At 45.0% G+C, this 16521-nt stretch overlaps 1 protein-coding gene across 3 annotated transcripts in view; it reads right to left on the reverse strand.

Annotated features, from left to right (window-relative positions):
- LOC119466197 (hemocytin) overlaps positions 1-16521 on the reverse strand; it is a 184324-nt gene that overhangs the window by 27725 nt on the left and 140078 nt on the right. For all 3 annotated transcript variants that reach the window (XM_037726688.2, XM_037726687.2, XM_037726686.2), the window contains exons 67-68: positions 10818-10983; positions 1942-2046 (exon numbers count right to left, since the gene is read on the reverse strand). In XM_037726688.2, the coding sequence (XP_037582616.1) occupies positions 1942-2046; positions 10818-10983 (271 nt within the window). The remainder of the gene's footprint in view (positions 1-1941; positions 2047-10817; positions 10984-16521) is intronic.

Consider the following 16521-nt stretch of genomic DNA (forward strand, 5'->3'; position numbering starts at 1 on the left):
ATGGAGCATGGTCTGGTGCGTGTGGTCCTGGAGTTACGACATGTAGCCAGCAGCCGAACAAAACAAAATTGTTGGTTGTCGGCGACTTGCGGCGTCACTTTACACGGTAGACTCACATAGAAACACGTAAAAACAAAGGGAATAAGCGCAAGTAACGCTCATCCTGAATGCATTGTGTTTTTGTGTACGCGCTGATTTTCATCGTTACTTTTCGTGCTGCTCGTCTGCCGCGCGCGTTCCTAAATAATTCGTCTAGGTAACTGCAGGTGACGTCTGACTGCTAAAGAAGGCCTGGTTCAAAAAGAAAAGCACGGGAAAGAGTCATCTCTGCTTTGCGCTACGTTCCAGCGTCCCTGGTCCCGCATTCTGTGTAAGCTGACAGGGTGAGCATGTTCAGTGTTTCGTTACTTGAACTTAGCCGACATATAAGCATGGCAGAACTGGAGCTCCTTTTTTGTGGTTGTGAGGCGGGTTACTTTGGTAATGAAAAGCAAATACACGAAGGCTCATTCCACCTGCCATAAACAACACCAACACTTTATACGCACCAGCCACCGCGTCTGCTACTTCTATAAGCCTTGCGGCTGGCAGCCCGTCAGGAAAGAAGCGGGCGCAGAGAAAATAAATTGCGCGCGACAGGTGCGATTCTGCCTGCATGGCTTAAACAAACCAAAAGAGAGATAAGCGCTGTCTCGTGATTTCCGCTGGGAACCACAGCAAAGTGCAGGACTCATTATCTAGAGAGCGCAAAGGTGCGCTCAGCAAAGCTAGTAACTATAAAAAATAACGTGCAGGGGCGCCGCGGAGTTCGTTCCGACTGTTCTATGTTTTTTTTTTTTTTTCACGCAATGAACACAATGGGGCTAGCATCAGCTCTGAAGATCAGCTTCGTGCCCCACGTGTGAGCTGGAGCACGGAATCCTCTCTTAGCGCACCAACACGTTGAACAACATATGTTGATTCGATTAAAAGTGATGGAAACTACTACGCTATGCATCGCTTTATCTACGCACTTTGGTATAGTCTGGCATGGATTAGAGTTACCGCCTAGTCGAGACCGCTAAAATTTTCGAGGCTGTTTATGGTTAGTAGAAGTTGATATTCTGGATGCATATCTGAGCGAGAATAACATGACAAGTCTCGTACTTGCTGCCGTGACAAACAGTGACATTTTACATGACACAATGCCAGACCACAGTAGAAGCTTACCGGATTTCTGTGAACATTCTGTCTGTTTGTATACGTAATAAGTTAAGCTGGCAGATTGATAGGAAGTCGGCTGTGAACTATGTTAGCAAGCCTAAGGTTTCCTAAAGATATCGATCTGTTCAGCGAATGGTGATGTTTAGCAAGTAATGCTAAACATCACCATTCGTTTGATGCAATAGATAATCTAATTAGATTATCTATTAGATAATCTAATTATAATCTAATTAGATTAGCTTGGTGGAGTGGTACGTAAGTCTACATCTGCTCCTTATAATCGCCTTGTTCAGTCACATTAGTGTTAAGACTTGTTTATGCTGCGATTAACTCTCTGCATAGCATATGTGTCCCGGCATGGTAAAATGAGATGTTCGGGCGGAGCAATTACGGGCATGCCTCTGCAAGGCTAGATCACACGGAACTAGCACCATCCGCATCCTGTCTGTCCTACCAGCAAGGCCACTGGAACTCTGAGAATTTCTCGATGTCTGGGAAGGTTTAATTTCGAGAAACAGCCCCAGTACACGAAAATGCAGTGAAGACCATGTTGTTTTATTACCGTCACCGACATTGTAGTCTAGGTGCGAAATTCAAAAAGTGGAAGTTTGTCCTTCCTCCTCTCCACTAATCATCGGCCTTTCTCTGCTGCAGAAAAGCAGGGTTTTAGAAAAAAAAATATCTACAGTTCTAAGTATACGTTCGTTTAGCGTTGCTGTGAGCACCCTTTCGTCTTACCGCAGAAGTACACGGGGCAGCCCGCTTCGTCCGTCCTGGTCTTGGCCACGTCGCCCTTGCTGCACTTAGGGAGGCTTAGTTCTGGACACTTTTCCACGACGTCCTCTGAAATAAAATGAACGAACAAGCTTGAGTACACCCACTTACGGATCCTTTTGACAGACCGACAAATAGACGGACAGATAAGTAGTTAAGACAACGATCAAAATAACGGTAACGTAGATAGATAGATAGATAGATAGATAGATAGATAGATAGATAGATAGATAGATAGATAGATAGATAGATAGATAGATAGATAGATAGATAGATAGATAGATAGATAGATAGATAGATAGATAGATAGATAGATAGATAGATAGATAGATAGATAGATCAAAAGGAGAAAAACTAGGGAGGTCAAACAGACGAATGTCCGACTTGCTACTCAACACTTAAATAACGAGGACGAGGACAGAAAAAAAGGTATGAGTAAACTGCGCTCTCATAATGGGGTGAACAGCACGACTACAAAGGTCAATGAGGCCAATCCACTTCATGAACTGCACTAGCGTGCGAATTGCTTTTTGCGCCAGTGACAGATGCGACCGTAATCTTAGGTGTTCCCTAGAAACTTTATGGTATCCAGCCTATTTAACGCATATTTGGTCAGAGACAACAGCTGATCAATTGCCTACGCTAAATGGGCCAAGGGACGTATGGAATACAGATAGTATCCTTCGTTTTCGCCTTTTATACTAATTATTATTATTCGGGGGGGGGGGGGGGGGTTAGAATTTAGTGCTATTTTTAAAAAAGGAAACCAGAGAGGAATCGTGGAATTTCATGTGTGGTACGAAAACTGGGAGCAATCTGGGTTAAGTAACCCGTCATTTGAAAGTCCGGGCTCTTTCTGGTTAAGATTTAAATGCATTTAACACATGCAATGGTCTTATTCTGGATACAAACGCTCTATTTAAACATGCGAAATTAATCGCACGCACATGTTGTGGCAAAGAGAGCTCCTCGCAAATTATATTACGAACCATCTCTACGAATTCTCGTTGTCATGCATTATTGTTACATTTTACTGAAACCACATTTACAACAACTACAAAACACGGGTGTGGTGATCCGTTCTTTCCATTATTGTGTGCACTTTTACAGCACAGGGAGAAAGTGCAAGAAGTAGTGCATGAGGGCGTGCTTCGCAGAAGGTTTGATGCTTATATTACGAGTGATTGTTGACGTACATTATCATTTTCAGAATTTCGGTGTCCTTTTCTGGGCCGGGATTCTCGTACTTGTATATGTTGTCCTCCTGTCGTATTGAGTCCAAATACACTGTCTTACAACAAAACTAATGGAATAGAAACTACACAAATCAGTCACACTTATGTGAACGTAAAGTAGTCACGTAGACATCGTCTCAACCTCACAGCTACCGTTCGCAATACAGAGAAACGTCAACGCTGCTTTAATTTACTTCCTAGCGCATTACCACTGTTTACATTAGGCGGCGTGCGGGAAATGCGACGTAATGCGTCATTGTAGTATTAATTTAAACGTGGCATACACCATGCAACAACAACAACAACAACAATAACAATAATAGTTTAACCCTAATAATAGTTTTAAAAAATAAATAAAAGCCGCACCGAACGAAATAAGCAACTCGCATGGATAGACTCTGCGCTCATGAACTTGTGCTTCAGTATTTTTTTTTTATCTGTCGTTTCTGTTGCGATGTGTTCTTGAGGCCACGCTGCCTGCACTATATGATCTGATTTTCTACAATGGCCAGAAGCCAAGTGAAACGTAAATTTCGCCAACTCTCAGAGATTGTCTAACTGAAGGTGATTCGTCCATCTGCGTCATTGTTCCCTTCGTCGTGTATTTCTTCGCTAGAGTAAAACTCGGCGCAACGTTATCATATAAGTGAAGCACAGATTAGTTGATGCAAAGGTAAGTATATACGTATATGGGCATCCCAAGAACACCAGCTAATTGCTTCCGCGGATAGAATTTAATGCCTCAGAGCAACGCTTAGAAACACGTGTCATCAGCCGCATCTTGCTCTACAGGCAGCTGTTAAACGGAACGAGAGAGTTTGTTTGATGGTAAGTGGAGAGGTTAACATAGCCACAGGCTTTTCAAATTACTTCAGATGTATATGGCCCCACATGAAAGAAGGGAAAGAAAACAAACGCGGAACCACACGCTCGAAATTCTCTAACGCGAGAACTCGAATTTGGAGGAGCAAGAGGAAAAAGAAGAAAGAAAAGGCAGGGAGGTTAACCAGACGCACGTCCGGTTTGCTACCCTACACGGGGAAGGGGTTTAAAGGGATGAAAAGAAAGGAGAGAGAGAGAGAGAAGAAAGAGTACTCGCAGTATGAGCACGTGCGGCTGTCCAACACTTCACAATCGGTCACTCAGGCCAGTCAACTTCATGAACTGTAACAATGCCCGCGTCGCTTTGTAAGCCTGCGACGCGTGGGGCCACGGCGCACGCGCCAGGGCCAGGGCCTGTGTCCCGTCGGAATGCTAGAAGCAACTCTGTCGCCCGCATCGCAGAGGCAGTGCAGTTACTATTACTGATGGTCTTGGCAGCATCGAAACAGCACGTAGCACAACGACAGTGGCATTAGATTACGCAAGGATCCCACGTTATAACTGACAACCAAACGAAGTGGAGGCCATCGTATAACGATGCTCGTCGCACAGTTAACGATCGTCTCGTTCGGCCGGCGTGGGGTGCGGAGCAGCGATGCTATTCTTATTGGAGTCTTCCATGCTTGTTGGAGTCTTCGATGCTCTTGTTTGCTTCCGAAACCGTTGCAAGCACGCCCAATAGCCGTCACTTACGACTATTCCCTTTTATGTGTTTGTTTACTGTTGGTCAAGGACAGCGACGGTGAAGCTCAAGGATAGTCGTTACTGCTCGGCCTCGAGCTGCAAGTCTATTCGTGAATTCTGATGCCATGATGCCCTTGCACGGTTTGGAAGAATCCCATTTGAAAAACATGACAGAAAGTGTCCCAAAATATGACTAGTATCGGTGTCGTAAGCCTGGTATTATTTAGAATACAAGAATTTTTTTGTCGTCAAGAGTAAACCGGCATTCTCGTAAAGACGAAACGTCAGGCTTACGACGGATCGGTGTCGCGGCGCACTCATATACGCGCACACACAAATTTGTTTTGTGTGCTAGTTATATATATATATATATATATATATATATATATATATATATATATATATATATATAAAACATCAATAATTATTTAACCTGTGACCTTCCACATAAAGCCAAGCGCCAAGGACGACATACCTATAGAACGATGGCTCACTGTAATTCCGTATTTTCTTAGAATAAGACCAGCATTTGTTTAAACCTCTTAGTTGTCGTTAGGGAACAAGGCGCAGTGCTTTTGTTCAAGTTAGCAGTGGAATCTAAGCGGCAAAACCATTTGGGCTCTCTCTTTCGTGCGTCGCTGTGTACCACGTTTGGTGGTGGCTTTTCCGGCGAGAACTTCTCGGACCCTTTGCTTGCGTAAACCTGTCACGCTGTTTTCGTATACACTTTATATATATTTGCTGCTCATTACGTTCGGTGAGATTTTGCTCGCCTGCTTGTTCAAATGCTTGTTTATGGGAACATATACTTGTATTTGTGCATATATTTGTATATATTTGTGCATGTTGAATTGAAGAGGAAGGTTTGGTGCACCTTCATTTGTTGCTGTAACCGTTCATATAGCAATGCACCGAACTATTCGAGACGCGTTGTTGACACATGTCAAGCTTGGATGGCGATCTAATGCTTTAAGTGCGTCAGCGAGTGGGTGTGAAAAGGATGCTTCACGTGTTCTTGGCACCTGTCAGATAAAGCCACCGTAGCGCGAAAAGAAATGGTAATAAAAAAGATCATTCGTGTTGCATTTATTTTTTTTTTCAAACTTGGGTCCCTGTCGACAGTTTCGATTCAAACAGTCCTTATCATGAACGCTGAAGGTTGCTCTTTTCTCAGAAATCAACTGTGCCTGGCGCTTTGAGTGAAATATATCCTGTTTTAACCACGAATTTCTTCCTTGGAAAGTAGTCGCTCCGTTCGTCCTATTCCCGTTATCGTCATTCGAAGAACAAAGCGCCGTAAATTGCGGGACGGGCTTTTCAAAAATCAATATTTTCTCCTAAATCTTCAGGAAAGCAAATACAAAATTGTAATTGCTGCTTTTTTTCGCACGTCGGTGCGCCTCTCAAAGATGAAAATCTCAAATGATGTGGACAATAAAAATATCGTGAAGCTCGTATGTAGTGTGCTTCATTCGTTAATGCTGCAGACAATTGGTGTTCTCCTCGGGCAAGAATTGGCATTTGTGCTCATTTTTGTTTTCTTTATATTGATTAACTGCTCGTTAGCACGTATGTGCTCACATATGTATATATAAATAGGTTTGTAGCATATGTGGGTTTCATGCAACATGACTATGTAATTTTGCAGTAACAGCGTACACCTATGAATCAGCGTTAAGCATTTTTCTTGCAAGGTTCTTGCCCCACTTGTGTGCAGCAATGGGGACGATTTCTTTTCTATGCCGCAAGAGTAGCGCTTAGTTAGGGTCAACCCTGTCATTGAGCGCCACCATTCATCGCAGGGATTGTACTTTCCTTTTTAGAGGGAAGCTGTCTACGGCTAGGGTTCTATGCACTTTCCCCGTTCGTCAACAGATCTGCCTGTGCAAAAACTCAGCTCCCGAATTTGATGCAAAATCGCCTCATTATATGCAAAAGCTTATACGTCTCATCACTTGGATGTGCATTTTCAGTAGATTATCAATAGGCAGCATTTTCAAAATCAGTAGACTCTCAGGTAGATAGACGATAAGGGTTTCTCAAAGATTTGCCGCTGTGCGACCCGCATCGGCCATGTTTGTCGTCGTTCCAAGCCTTTGCGTGCCCAGTTTCCTTCCGCTCTCCCGACGTGGCGGTCCCGTCGCGCGTATCTACTTTCGGCCGGCTCCCCGAGGTGGCGGTAGTCTTCCATGCCAATGTGTGCCGCTGATCAAGACCGCCAATCAAAATAAAAGTGTGTGTGTGAGTGTGTGTCTTTCTTCGGGACGACCGCCATCGCCGCTCAATAGAGACAAAATTTGCTCATACCTTTGATCTATATTCTGTGCCGCCTCTATGTCGTGTGCTAAACTGCTTCCCTGGTAATCCACCTTCACAGCAGTGGAATGCTGCGTGATTTCTTTTTCTAAATATCAATAACATTCATATTGCAAGCACATTAAGGACAAGGTGAAACTGACACCTTAAGTGATGGGAAGTGATCTGGAGGTGATGTTTCTTGTCGCGTATACAGTGATTGTCAGGTCTCAAAAGTGACGACCGTCACCGATGTAGCTGAAATTATACATAGAATCAGCGCTGCAATACATGTAACCAAAACGATCTCAGAATTTACAATATACCCTGGGCAGACGAAATTGAAGTAGTTGCGCAACGTTTTGTTCTCGCAAAATTAAGACAGCGTCCTCGGCATGGAATACAACTGGACCGTTGCGAAACACTTCTTTTACCCGTCTACATTTACAGTTCATCTCGCCAAAGGAATCGCTTGCACGCAAGAATCGCGGTGCCAAACGACGCTCGCTCTTTTCGGCTTTGCACAACCATCGTATAACAGGGCGCGCGCCCGCCATTGCGTAACTGTTTCTCCAGGCTTTCATCGCCAATTCCAAAAGTGCCGTGACGCGTGACTTCTTTTCAAAAGGCGCACCGTCGAACCTATACGAATGCTACGCCCACATTCATACGGGTTTCGTCACTATTACCGACGCCTCCCATCTCTGCTGAGCCATATCAACGCACAAGTGGCACTATAGTTATCCCCGACGTAATATATATATATCCAAACACAACTACGTTGTTCTTAAGACGCCATGTTTACACGTTATCTCTTTCTTCCTGCACCTCGTTTAGCAAAGAAAATTGGCTGCCATAACGGGACGGCTGCACGTATATGATTCCTAGCCGCTGATATGTCGCCCGTCATACAACCGTAAATGTTCCTCTGAGCAATACCACGCAGCGGTATGAAGGCCAAGGCCATGTCGTGAGGTCATCGGGGCTACCATCTAAAAGACGTTTATTGCTCGCAAGAAACATGAGCGATTGGTCGACGTCCGTACGCTGGCGAATCGGGGCAACAAAAGAATACAACAGCAGAAGGTGACTCGGCCAGTAATGAAACTGCTCTTGCGCGCAGCTGCCGACTTTGCGAATCGCGCTGCTGATTAGCCGACATATAATAACACCACGAATCCCATTGCTGCCCGATAGCAGAACCTTCTGCACGGTACTATCAGTCGAAGCTCGCTGGAACCCATGTCGTGTGCCGCTATGAAGATACTCCGAGAAGTCGCTACCTTGATTGCCGGAGTCGCAGGCAGCGATAACAGAAAAGAACAAGAAAAAAAAAGAGAGAAAGAAAGAAATCCTCCGAAACGTTTTGCGCACCGACAGTCTGTAATTCGGCGCTGCGCTGTACATAGTTGCGTTCTGCGAATAAGGCTGAGATGGTCCACGTCGAGTACATACAGCCAGCGGTCTTTCTCGCCATCGTTTTCTCGCTTCCAGGAAATGGGCTTTTGCCGATACTTGTCTTCTTTTGTTTTTCTGTTTCTTTTCATCTCTTTCATTCCTATCTTTTCTTTTTCTCGCTTGCTCGAAACAGGAGGGAGCACATAGTAATTCACAGACATCGTGCAATCTTCCTCGAAGTTATGGCTTACGCTTGCTACTGAACGAGCGTATTTACTAATCGCGGCGCGTATTCACAATAAAGTATACTTAAGCTAGAACCGCTCGCAAGATCACCTGCGAGACAGTCGTTAAGACGGACACGTTATTAGGGAGGACGGCCGCCCTATGAAAAACAACACTTACGACCGAAACGCATTATGAATTTGGCCCCAGATTTTTCTCACGTAATAAAGAGGTGCGATCAGTCACTGCCTTCATGGAGCAGAAAAAGGAGCCCAACGTGTCGCGAGCCAGTGGTACTTGTGACAGAGTTGCCATCCTGAATAATTACCTGGTTAAGCAATATCCAAGCTCCGTAGCTTTCACAACAGTGTTCACATTTAACCAGAAGCTCTGTAGATGGATGACGGAGAAACACCGTAATCACGTCATTACGAGGACGGACGCGCACGCCTCGTCTCGTATCGACGACCTAAAAGTATGGTTCCTTGAGGACAAAACGAGAATCCGTTGCCAGCCAGGAAAAAAAAAAAGAAGAAACTAGCGATGCAGCACTCGCAATATTTTTGGAACTCATTTCATACACTTTTCTTTTTATCCAACGTTGTGCGCCAGGCCCATAGAGCCTGGTAATTTTCGAGAATATCCCTTATAGTCGATGAATGGGGTGTCAAGGAGAAAGTGCCCCGAAACGACCTCAGCGATAAAAGGCGCCTGCGTCCGTTTGTTCGCAACAGCGACGTGGCTTGACATCATCAAATACAGCCGGTGCCGCTGGTTCTTAGAAAAATGTGGCGCTCCTTTTTTTTTTTCTCTCTTTTCAGAATGACTGCTTGCTCTGTATATTAAAGCAGGACACAACGAGTGGGGGGATGCGCTGCGCCATGTCATTGTAGCACGACTCTACATCTCAGCGCATGTCTCTTCGTGTCTTTCTTCTTTCCTTTTAGGCTGGTGCCCTTGTGAGATGGTTTTGTGGACCGCTAGAATCATCGCGTTCTTCTTTTGAATTCTCTACCGCATTGTCTAGAGAGTGTAGTATAGGTATGATGCGAGGTGCTGCAGGAATACACCTTCATAAATATCGCTGAACCGTACAGCGGCACCACTTTACTTCTTCCTTTTTCTCTTTTACTTAATCTTGGAAGGGGTGGGAGCTCACTGCTGGCTTTGTGTGTTGAGGATTGAGTGGTGAGATATGTGGAAAGAATATACGTGACATTTTTATGTAAGGATTTGTCTTTTCGCTTGATTGCTCTACATCTGCTTCTTATAATGCACACTTTTGGTGTCGTCATGCAGCCTTGAAACATTTTGCCAGTTGAAAATGGTACTGGTCATCTAAGCCACCGCCACGGCTGCGTTACGCGCATTACTACTCTTACAAAAGCCACACTCTCCTTGTTTCCTGCCCCTAAGTGTCATGCGAGCTACGACGCCGATAAGCAGGGTGGCCAAATTTTAATTCCTGCGCTGACGGCCGCGGTCGAGCGTGAGCAGATGACAATCGGCTTCTTCAAGAAGAACGCAATTATTATCAAATTCTAAAGCAGATTTTAGCTTACATTAGCCTGTTTATTAAACTACGTCAATAAATATGCACAAAGTAACGCTAGGAAGAAGCACAATGATTCAAACTCCCTTCTTGATTGATGTCACCTATTGGCCAATAGCAGCCTCGTATGAGAATCTGCTATATTACGAAATAAAGCGTCCAAAAAAGTGTGAGGAGCAGCCTTCTGTTGAAAAGAGAGTGTTCGAGGAAAAAGGTGACTTCGCGCTCCGCTTGCGAGCTCCACGCGCCGCGCCCGACTGCAAAATTTGGCCGAGATGTTCACAGCAGCGAATGCTATCCGCGGACAGAATTTTTTCACTATGCCTTAGGCGTGGTTAAGGACTCCTTTAATACTACGTCAATAAATATACACAGTAACACTAGGAAGAAGCGCACTGATTCAAACTCTCTTCTTGATTGGTGTCACCTATTGGCCAATAGCAGTCGATGGGTACTGGTGGGTTAGTTTGTTATTCATGACTTCGCTGAAGAAGTGTATTTAAAGAAAAAAAAAGACCGTTGACACGAACGTGATTAGGACGCACACAAAGTGCCGAGCTGTCACTCACGGCAGTATTTCTCATCGCAGCAGCGGTCCTTGTCGTTCAAGCGCACCAGCTTCTGGTCTTCGCGGCACACAGGGTCCGCCGGGCACACTTCGTGCTGGCAGTCGGCGCGGCCGCCCTTCTTGCACGTGCAGTGGGTGCACTTGTCACGCTGCCACTCGTCACCCACCTGCGCGGAATCGTCAAATGGAGAGTGTGTCTTTAGTACGCAGAGTATACGTTTGCCTGTCTGCGAAACCTGGCACGCTGCCTACAGCATGTACGGTAAGCCATGGAAAGCCATGGAACAAAGAACACACAAAGAAACAACACCAACGCACGCACCTTCAGAAATATTTGCAACGTCTCATTAGGACCACAATACTATACAGAACCACTGAAGCGCTTTCGTGGCACGCTACGCATAATTGGCACTTCCACAATGGCCAAGTATGCCTGAAGCTCCAGTATGCTTAGAGACGCACTAAAGAGCAGCACCTTATCAGTTTTAAATGGAATAATCTTTCAAGACTCAAGTGACGCTTACTTAGCGGAGAACAGGTTGGCTATATGTATATATATGAGAATAAAGGGAACCGAGGGGCCCGATTATTATTAATCATATCATAAGAAGCCAACAAACAATGACCCCAAGGACAACATAGGGGAAATTACTTGTAATATAAATATCTAGAATCACACTTATACCAACGCTTAACAAGTTAGAAGTTTGGGCAATGGCACGTCTCAGATTGTGCAGTATATTTTGCGACTTGCGGGGGGGGGGGGGGGGGGCACGGGAGGGGGGTCACGCATTGCCATGCCATACCAGCAGGTGTCATGAAAGCATATGGCACAGTAGCATGAACACGTCTATAATTCCAGCTGGGAAAATTGATGCCTAGACGCCCGCGATCTGTCGGCGTTGATTAGCTATAACCTAATTAAGAACCATACTTTAACATCAGGAAGCATGCTTTTATTTATCTTTGACTGAAAATCCTTCTGCACTGGGCTGCTTTATTATGAGCGGCAATAATTAAGCGGTACCCATGGTTTCAGCCACTAATTGACTGAACGCAGCACGGCGACTGTAGATGGCCCGCACTAATAGCGTGAACGATTCGTACGAAAACGAGACATTTGTCGACACACGTTCGGCGAAATGTTTATCGCAAAACCGAAATGCCATTTCACGGGCATATAGCATGGATTTGTGACGATGGCCTCTCTCGGCCGACCTTCGTTGGCACATATCAATAGCTTTATAAAGTCGTGGCTGTGAGAAATGTGCGATATGACCTTCAACCTGGTTTCATCTCGTCTCTTACTGCTAGCCCGTATTTACACGTACACTTTTGATGTAACTTAACGATGTTACTTAACTTATCTTCGATGTTACTTAACACTTCGGAGTCGAATTAGCGACCAGCCTTTCCAACATTGACAGTTTATGTTGACAGCAAGAATGAGATGGACAGATAGATAGAAAGACAGACAGATAGATTTAGTCGCAGCTAACTATTTTGTTGCGTGCAGGTTATGAGCGGGTTTCGGCACGCTTAACAAAGTTTGCCATTTCGCACTCCGTTATTTGACAGTCTGACGCCCCGTTTCTTTGACAGGCGACATATCGCGCAGTGTCCCGCGAAGCTCGTTTCCTATTCCTTGCTCTTTTGGTGTGGATATGATTATGCAAAAAGACGTGAAGGCATGAATGGGTGAATGCTATTCAACCATTTGTAATAAAATTTTGCGAAGGTCCCTTTCGTTGGTCTCTTTTTATGTCTCGTGGAATAACAATCTACCCTTTCTTGTGAACAACCATATGAAGTCAAGCCTAACTGATGCTGCACTCGCGCATTAAAATAGCGACCTCCTCCGCTACTGAAGGCGAAACAGCCTTCCCAGTTGTCTACGACGCTGATTCGACACAGCGGCAACGAAAGAATAAATGCAGCAAGCTGAATGGGTGGCCTCTTTCACGAAGAGTGGTCGAGCTAAGCAATGGGCCTTGGTTTGACGCTTTGAGGGGAAGCCTAGGCCCGTGCGCTGGCAGTGTCAGCTCGGCGCCAAGCGACACTCTGCCTCTGATATTCTGTGCTGCAGCGAAGTCTGAGGATGGGTACTTGCTTGAATTATTCGAATGAAGCTAGAAAATGTTAACAAGTACGTTATCATGCTAAATGCTTAAAAATGGTAATATTACACGAAATGAACCCAATACAGGCACTAAACATGCCTCGTAAATATGCATGGGTGAAAACGAAATGCTACAACGCCTTTCCCTTCCCACTCACACTGACGGGTATAGAAAACCTCCCTGCGTTCTCACAATCCTGCTTTCTTTATCTCTCTGGTTACTCTAATGTCCTTCAAGGTCACCATAATACGAACAACTGAGTTACGTTACGTTGTCATCTGTCTAATATTTTGCTTGCAGCCATTGTACTTTAACTTATTACTAACCACTGCTGTTTACATTGCGGAACAAATCTGAGAGTAAATAAATGATCTGAAATAAAACAAACTTCCATGTTTTAGGCCAGAATTGATAATTTTTCGCAGCCGGTTTGTTCCAGCACGCTTTAATTGCGACGCGCAACGTGAACACCAGAAGCGTCCTCTTGAAAAATTTTGCATTTGTGGAGAACGCATACCGGACGTTGTACTTCGGAACGGTATGTTATGTTTAAAGGCACATGCGAGCTAATCTTATTGCTTTTAAGCGACCCCAAAAATCGAAATGTAAAAAAAAATGTTACGCTTATGTTTGTGCTATCTAGATGACGTTGTAATTTTTGGACGTACTTTCGCAGAGCATAACGTCCGTTTATATCTCGTTTTAGGCTGCGTCGAAAAGGCCGGCTTGGTTTTGAATTCTAAGAAGTGCTGGTTTGGCGAACGACAAGCATTAGTCCTTGGTCACCTGGTTGACAAAGATGGTGTCAAGCCAGACCCCGGGAAAATAGAAGCAGGCAGTGCCTTTAAGCCACCTCAGTCACTAAAAGAACTCCGCAGCTTCCTGGGTTTATGCTCCTACTTTCGATGGTTCGTGACCAGACTCACGGACGTTGTTTATCCTTTGACAAGTCTCTTGCGAAAAGACAGCCCATACGAGTGGACACCTGAATGCCGACGCGGAATTCTCTCAACTCAAGTTTCTGCTGACTTCAGAACCCATTCTTCGTCACTTCGATCCGTCTGCTCCTACTGAAGTGCACAGTGACGCCAGCGGAATCGGCATCGGAGGTGTGCTTGTTCAGCGCCATAATAATGAAGAGTATGTGGTTGCCTATGCGAGCCGTTTTCTCAGCAAAGCTGAACGAAACAACATTGTGACAGAGCAAGAATGCTTAGTGGCTGTCTTTGCTGTTCAGAAGTTTCGTTGCTACCTCTACGGGCGTCCATTCACAATTGTAACCGCCCATTATTCCTTGTGTTGGCTTGTTACTCTCTGTGACCCCTCCGGTCGTCTAGCACGCTGGGCTTGACGGCTCCAAGAATTTGACTTCTTTGTGTCGTACAAAAGCGGAAGACGTCATGCCGACGTTGACTGCCTTTCTCGCCTTGCTCTGTCCGCAACGGAGGATAACGCGGACAACCTCGACACCTGCTTTGCTGCTGTCTCTCACACGTTTCCTGACGCCACCGTCTTCCAGCGGAAACAGAGCAATTATGTTTGAACACCCTGTTCGCCGATGCCTGCAGTCCCAAGGCCAGTGGTCGCTTCTGCCTTCGCGATGGACTGTTATACAAGACAAATTATTCAGCAAGTGGCGCGTGGTATTTACTGGTTGTTCCCCAAAGCCTGCAATGTGACATTCTCCGTGTCATGCATGATGATCCGATGTCAGGCCATCTTGGATTCATTCGCACCTTACATCGAATACAGGAGCGGTTTTACTGGCCTAAGATGCGGCATTCCACTAAACAATACGTGTCGAGCTACGACAAGTGCCAGCGTCACAAGTGACCTACAAGCGCTCCGCAAGGCCTTCTTCATCCTGTAGCGCCGCCTACTACACCTTTCGAGCAAGTTGGTATCGACCTGCTAGGACCGTTTCCACGATCTTTGAACAACAACCGCTGGGTCATCGTCTGTGCCGATCACCTAACTAGATACGCGGAAACCGGTGCGATATCTTCCTCCACAGCAACTTGCGTCACTGCCTTCTTGTTACGCTACGTAATTCTTCGTCACGGTCCGCCTCGCGTAATCATCAGCGACCGTGGTCTCCAATTCGTCGCTGACGCCGTGGAAGAATTGCTTAGACTCTGCACTTCGCAGTTCCGCCATTCAACACAATATCATCCCCAGACGGATGGCCTTGTCGAACGTACCAAAGATACCACAAGCATGATTAAGCAGTCGAGAAATCCGTATTTAAACGAACTGCTCTAGCCACGAGGCGTGGAAGAAGATTTAGCGCAGTTAAATAACGAAAAACAATATTCATAAGTTACGGTGCGGTGTTTATGTAAAGTCGAACTTGTACTAAGACCTTGCTTAAAGCGAGCATCCCCCTTTCTTTTTCTTTTTTTTTTGTGCTGAAAGGTTTCGCTGCTTAACTTGTGGCTGCCTTGCTCGTATTCTTTAAGAAGGTGCTATTAACGACAGCCTCCGAGGAGTTCGTGTCGGAAATAGAAACTCTGTAGAAGAAAAAGAGGTAGATTATATTTCCATGATCGTGCCAAAGGGTTTAGGCTTACAATGGTTATAGTTCCGGACATCGCTTGCAGGCACGACTACGCTGCCTGAACAGGGCCTCGCTAATGTTTCCCACAATTTGGAACATTTTAGATTCATTCCTCACGTTGTTTTTCTAAAGTCGAATATTTGTCTGATCTGCCTTAGCTTTTATTATTATTAATGTATAGAATTAGAAAGAAAGAAGGAAAGAAAAGAAAAAAGACAGCCGTGAGGAGAACGCAAGTGATTTGGATACGATGAAAGAACAAAAAGAAGAAGAAAAAGAAAGGATCCTATAATGGCAAAGCTAAAATTGAGCAATGACTACTGTACGTTATAAATACGAGTTCGTTGCCACGTCAACGCAGAAAGTATCCGTCAATAAGATTAATATTTAATCACGCCTATTGCCTTACCGGAGCTAAATGATAAGAACAAAAGGGGAAGGCACTTGTAAACTTAAAACTTCCTTTCAAATTTGCTGTGGAAGAAAATTAACATCTTGATCTTCGCTCCGACCCTCTCTTCAGTTTTCAGAATAATTGCAGACGTGCATTCAACAGGACTAACCAGAAGGCTGGGCACAGATTGCAGCGTGCGGCTGAACTGATTGAGATGCTTGACTTGCGCGGATACATTTCTGGAAATCTTGTCTAAGTGTCTAGCATTATGAACCAACAGAAAGTCGGAACGATCTCAGTTAGAAAATGTAGCTTAGTACCCTGGTACAGTGTGTGTGATTTTTCGTGTTAAACCTGTGTGTGCCGAGAATTGTTCTCATCGGTATTGGAAGAGAACACAAATAAAAGAAGTATGTAAATAACCAAGGTCGCCCCTTGTCTACCCCCGCGCATTGGGTGAACAGAACAGAAATACCTTCATGCTTCATGGGGCCTCAACTTCTGCCCAGACTCTCGTACTGCGAAGAAGACTTACTCTGTCGAATATGGCTGGGTGACATTCGGATATGTCTTATCATCTTTAGCCGGGATGGCTAACAGCGACGCTCCTTCGTTTGCTGATGTGCTTAATAAT

Source organism: Dermacentor silvarum, chromosome 10 (genome assembly GCF_013339745.2).
Source record: "Dermacentor silvarum isolate Dsil-2018 chromosome 10, BIME_Dsil_1.4, whole genome shotgun sequence".
NCBI lineage: Eukaryota > Metazoa > Arthropoda > Arachnida > Ixodida > Ixodidae > Dermacentor > Dermacentor silvarum.